Here is a 5,610-nt window from a genome sequence, read left to right as displayed (position 1 = left end):
GGGTACGGGCGAGCGGGTTTTCACGGTGCTGGGGACAGAGATGGCCGCTGCCTCTCACAAAGGACGGGCGCCTTTCCTTTACGTCTAGGTACATTTCTGTACATTTGCCATACCACAGCCACGTTGAACCTCACGGTTACACGGCTTGCCAAACAAGCCAGCCCTTCCCCGGGAGTCTGAATGAGGACTGACACTGCTTACAGCCTCAGGCAGTTGTGAAAAATAATGTCTCCTCTCCTCCTGCCCCACACTGCGACCATAATAACGACCTGACCGTTCAAGGTCCTCCCCCCAAAGCAGCCTCTGATTGAAGGCTGTAGCTTTTAAAGCTGAAGTGGTACTTTACAAGTATTTCCTGTGCAGAGTATCTGTGAAACTCGGGGGGTTGTACCGAAAACACGAACTACTGGCTGCTTAAACACGAGCCGAGCTGCCCTTTGGAAATGGCTGACAGCAAATGCAGGCTCTCACCGTTGTTTCTCCACTCCTGTTTTTGGATTCCTTTTCAGGTGCCCCTGTCATCCCGTCAGATGCTTTTGCTGGAGACTCTCGGAGTGAAAATGAGTTTCCTGGAACCTGTCCCCAGTCACTTACAGCTCCCTGTCGCTGTAACCTGTTACTGGGTCTGTTCTTCGGAACCAAAAGTTAAGCTGCCCCAGTTAAAGGCCTTACTTCTAACGGTGGTGTCTGGGGAGCTGCACAGGATAGCCACCGATCCAGGTACGTCTCCCAGGAACAGTCCGAGGTGCTCAGCTGCTGCGACCGTCTGTGCTGCGATTCGTTGTCCTCCTGCACGGCGGGTTGTCCAACTCCAGCTGGCTCGGCTGTACCCTGAGGCACCGTGTCTGCATGGCTGCAGAGCAGCGACGCGGCGCCAGCTGTCCATTTCACGAGAGGTGAAACGCTCGGTTTATAAATGCTGCCTCTAGGACTGCAAGACCAATTGGTGAGAATTGGCATCGTCACACACACAGTTCAAGTTCCGGTTCCACCACCTGAGTTAGGGCGGCGGTTCCTCCAGGAGCCCTTCGTCTGGTGGCCAAGGTGACGCTGGCCAGGGCTGAACAGTTCCTTGAGGTCCCGGTGTACAGAAACTGGGCGGACGCGGCTGCCACCCGCTGCCCAGGGGGTGGGAGCGGGAGGGAATCTCGTTTGGGATGGACCCGCTCACAGGACGGCAAACAACCTAAGGGGCAGAGCGCCCCCTTTCTCAGCTCCACATTCTCAGGGATACTCACCCTTGAGTTTTCCCTCAGTTTTACGTCAGAAAGTCCCGTTGCAGGCATTTTTAAACAATTACTTACGCTTCCTGCAAGGGAACCGGCGGTTTGAAGAGCCTGGGCCTGGCGGGTGCTGTCCGCAGCAGAGCGTGCGTTTATTTGCGCGTCCTTTTCTGTGTGTACCCTAGATGTCCCGGATCCCCCTGCTGGAGAGGACAGTCTGGCCTACGAGGAATTCCTAACATGGAGGAATAAGAAATTGCCAAGCGAAGGCTTTGACTTAGATGCCGCCCATGGCTTCTGCCAGTGGCAGTGCTGCCTGCAGATGGGCCTGTACCTCAACCAGCTCCTCTGCGTTCCCCTCGCCGAGCCAGACCTCAGCAGGTAAGGACGGCTCAGAGACCCGCCCAGGCACGAGCCCCTGAGGGAAGCTGGGTTCCTTTTCTGTGTCGAGCCTCTTTGGCCATTTGAGCCCCTTCTTTAAGAGGGAGAACGGTGCAGAGCAGAACAGAGGGGGCCACAGGAGCCTCCTGGTACCACGGGCAGTTAGGACGGGGGTTTTCGTGAGGTAGGACGTGTCTGTACCTGTCCTCCTGAGCTGTGGTTCCCAGGGAGGATTCTCTCCTTCCTTTGAGCAGGCTCTACAGCGGGACCCTCGCACACAGACTCCATCAAGAGCTTAAATCAACGCCGCCGGTGGAAAACCTCTTCAGTTCATCTCCAAGAATGACCCGGCTTTATCAGCTTCTGTTAAACACGGTGGAGTCGGCTGTACCTCCAGGCTTCTTCCAGGCAGCGGCCAAGTCCTGCAAAGCCTCTCGTAAGAAGAGCAAGGGCCCTGGGCGTGCCACGGGCAGAGCCAAGCCGTTACGCGCCGTGAACAGGTTTGCGTTACTGCAAGTGGAGGACTGAACCCGGCGTTCCTGGAGGCACCTGGAATGCCGTGCAGAGGGAAGGAGTTACACACACGGGAGTGTGCTCAGCTGTTTTCTCACCAGCTCCCGCTTCAGTCTTTACCAACCATCCTTGTTTGGGGGGATTTTTGTATTCACTGTTTTGTAACTAGCGCTGCAGTAAAGAGGTGCTGTTTAGAAGTGGCAGTGTTGTGTTTTGCTTTCAGGGCACCAGGCTAACTGAAGAGGAGAGCCACGCTGGCAGCAGGGCAGAGCTGGGCTCTGCTAGAGGGTCTCTCCTGGACACTCACTGCTGGCCATCCCTCCCTCTCCCCGAACACCGCTCACTGCCGACTGCGTGTGAGGGACACAGCGATTACAGTCCTACAGCTCAGACTGAACATTGTCGGATCGCTCACTTGACTTGCTGCCCACTGAGTAACCCATGTTTCCGTGCTACGCTGAGTGACGCTATTCTCCCGGCTGTATTTGGTGTGGGTGTAATTGCGGTTGTACTTATTTCTGTTGCACTGTTCGTCCACCTGACGGGCTGATCGCACCAAGTAGCCAGGCTACAATGCAGGTTGTACTTCTCCAGTACGAGACCTCTGCTGTCTCTCTGGTCAATAAGCTACAGCTAACCTACAGTTCATTTATCAACAGCCCTGCAGGAAGAACTTGCAAATGTTGCTCTGTAATGAAACCGTCATTATTCACTCCCCCAATTCTGCTTGTCGCACATATTCCGTGTCGGCCTTATGAGGCCGGCTCTATTCCCCGCTTCTGGCAACCAGAACGCAGCCCTTCTCTGTGCCAGAGGCAGTGGAACACACCCCACTGCCCACCCCAACCCCGTCTGCAGAAGAAGATAATCACTGACCCTAGGGCTGCCACACGGGACGTCAGCCCAGTGCCCCTCCGGTCTTCCCTGCTGAGTCGCTGGAGGTTTCCGGTCTTCATTGTGAACAATAAGGGGCCTTCGCTTACTGAAGTCCTCTACTCCGTGCTGCAGTGAGAGCAACTCAGTTCCTCGGTTGCTGCCGACTTTCACCCCACGTGAAACGTCTCTTAGGTTTTGTGGAAAGATCCCACTAGCGATTCAGTTGCTCTGAGGAGAAATCTCTCAAACTTGCTGTTAGGTGGGTAATGATCAAGAGTGGAGCCAAAACAAAGTGGCAACGGAATTCAGTCCAGGCATTTCTTACAAATAATGAGACTGAGCATTTCCTCGAGGGAGGAGGAGTCCTGCTCTGATAAGACACCGACGACAAGAGCTTCAAGCCTGTGTTAAGAACCATTTCCCACCAGTGAACACGAGAGTGCTCAGGTGTTACCACAGATTAAAGATACTTTTAGCATACCGAGACACAGAATCACAGGATCATTTGTGTTGGAAGAGACATTTAAGACCATCAGGTCCCCCCGTTCCCCCAGCACTGCCAGGTCCCCCCTGTCCCTCAGTGCCACCTCCGCACGGCTGGGAAACCCCTCCAGGGATGGGGACCCCACCACTGCCCTGGGCAGCCTGCGACACGCAGCACAACCCTCTCTGGAAAGAAGTTTTCCCTCATATTCTGTCGGTTAAAAACTTCAGTTCGGCTGCCAGGAAGAAGACTATTTTTATGATCAGGGTGCCGGAAGGAGGGAGGAGGAAACCCGAGCTCCTCTGACAGAGGGGTGGCGGGTTGTGCCGTTAGGGCGAGGATGAGTGCCCTCACCTTCTAGTTCAATACACCACAGTAACAGAAGCCCGCAGTCGCAGCAGCAGAACTAGGGAACAAGAGGTGGCTTGTGTCTAATCGGTATCAAAACAGTGATGCCCGTCGGGGGGGAAACGCCAGGTTGTTTCCAAACAAAGGGACACCACACTTCTAAGAAAAGCAAACATTTACTTCAAATTGCAGTATAGGCTTTTCAATCACAGGAGAAGAAAAGAGAAACGGTGATCTGACAGCGGTCACATCCTGTGCAAAAACAACTCGGGATACAAAAAAAATGGTAGCACAAGGTACTTGAGCCGCTTACACGCTGCGGGATAAAGTAAATAAATACAGTAGCTAGAATATGGCACTCTTGTGACAGACTAAACCCAGTGGAATGCCTCTGAAACAGTTCTCATCCTTGTATTAGTAGCAAAGTCCCACCACCATAAAAGTAAAATAGTACAATGTTTTAAATAAAAACAAACTAAAATATTTATATCTAAGGGAAGGATTTTACACAGTTACATCTTTTAAGTGCAGAAAATGGGACCTGGGCTGAGATCTTTGACTTTAACACCCTCCCCCCCCCAAATCCCAGTCAATCTCAAAAGTAAATCTGTGTTTGAGGAGAAACGTTACCAAAGTTGCATAATTTCATTTGTAACTCCCACAGCTGGAAGTTAAGTTCTAAACAGTCTTGAAACGTGAACGTTCATCACTAGCCCGTGAACCAAAGGACGTGTCCAAAGCCCCCAGGAGTTCTTTAGCCTCCCAGTACTGGCCGCTCTCTCCCACGTGTTTAGACACAATCCCCCAGTCTGCAAACAGACAAATGCAATATGCATCATACATCGAGAAAAGACGAAGTTGACGAAGAAGAACTTCCACGTTTCTGGATCTTCTCCTTGCTTCTTTCAAACTTCTTGATGATCTCGGTCACTACGCACACCGAGGAGGTGAGTCCCAGCAGGAACAGCAGATCTGCAAAGAGGGAACCGGCCCTTTGAATGCGCTGCTTAAGGCTGAGGGCAGATGAAAGCACAGGACTTAGGAGACTTTCAAAGCGTCTCCCAGTCACGGGGTAAGTTCAGGAGGAACGAAGCAAGAATCAGTTTTTGCAGGACCAGAAGAGGAGCACGCAGGGTTTATGCACAAACCCTAAGACTGGGCGCGGTACTTCTAACTTGGAAAGTATTCCCTAACCCTATTTTTATTAACGCCTACCAACCCAAAGAGCATTAGGCAACGTAATTAACTGTGTACTGAGAATGTGTTAGTATCATCAGAAACGGTGCTACAATTTTAAAAAAGTATGTAACAACGTGTATTTCCTGACAATAATTCTCTTTAACTCCAGAAAACCGCAGGAGCAATAAGCGTGAAGTTTAATCAGGCCAACAGCTTTATCCATCTAGAGCTTCTTTAAATCCTCTCGGCTATTTGCCCTGCAGCAGTGCCGTTGACTATTTCATACAGGATCCAGATTCCTCAATAATTCCTCAATAATTCCATTCTTTGTTTTTACAGAAAAAACTTCTGAATAGCAAGACCAATAGTGCTTAAAAAACCTCCAATGAGCTCCGTGCTTCGTTCCTGCCTGCAGTGAAGTTTCTATCAAGAACCCGGTACCCCTAAGTCCCTACGGCATTTCAGAACGTTGTGTACCACATGCATTTAAACGTGGCTCCTAAGGAAAGCATCTCAGGGGAGTTCTTCTCCCCAGCAGGGAAGGCCAGCAGCCTCCGCACGGCTGCGGCAGGCAGCCAGCCGTGCTCCTTCAGAGCCATCAGCTAC

At 51.7% G+C, this 5,610-nt stretch overlaps 1 protein-coding gene across 1 annotated transcript in view; it reads right to left on the bottom strand.

Moving 5' to 3' along the window:
• Nucleotides 1–1,500: 1,500 nt before the first annotated feature.
• Nucleotides 1,501–5,610, bottom strand: part of LOC104495405 (calcium-transporting ATPase type 2C member 1-like) — a gene marked incomplete at its 5' end in the record, with an annotated part of 17,016 nt that continues 12,906 nt past the window's right edge. The window contains 2 exons of the mRNA XM_010138369.1: nucleotides 1,501–1,596; nucleotides 4,667–4,797. Coding sequence (XP_010136671.1) covers nucleotides 1,501–1,596; nucleotides 4,667–4,797 — 227 coding nt within the window. The remainder of the gene's footprint in view (nucleotides 1,597–4,666; nucleotides 4,798–5,610) is intronic.

The sequence above is a fragment of the Buceros rhinoceros genome, unplaced genomic scaffold (genome assembly GCF_000710305.1).
Source record: "Buceros rhinoceros silvestris isolate BGI_N320 unplaced genomic scaffold, ASM71030v1 scaffold7966, whole genome shotgun sequence".
Classification (NCBI taxonomy): domain Eukaryota; kingdom Metazoa; phylum Chordata; class Aves; order Bucerotiformes; family Bucerotidae; genus Buceros; species Buceros rhinoceros.
Note: the sequence above shows the minus strand (reverse complement) of the source record. Positions and strands in the feature narration are given on the sequence as shown.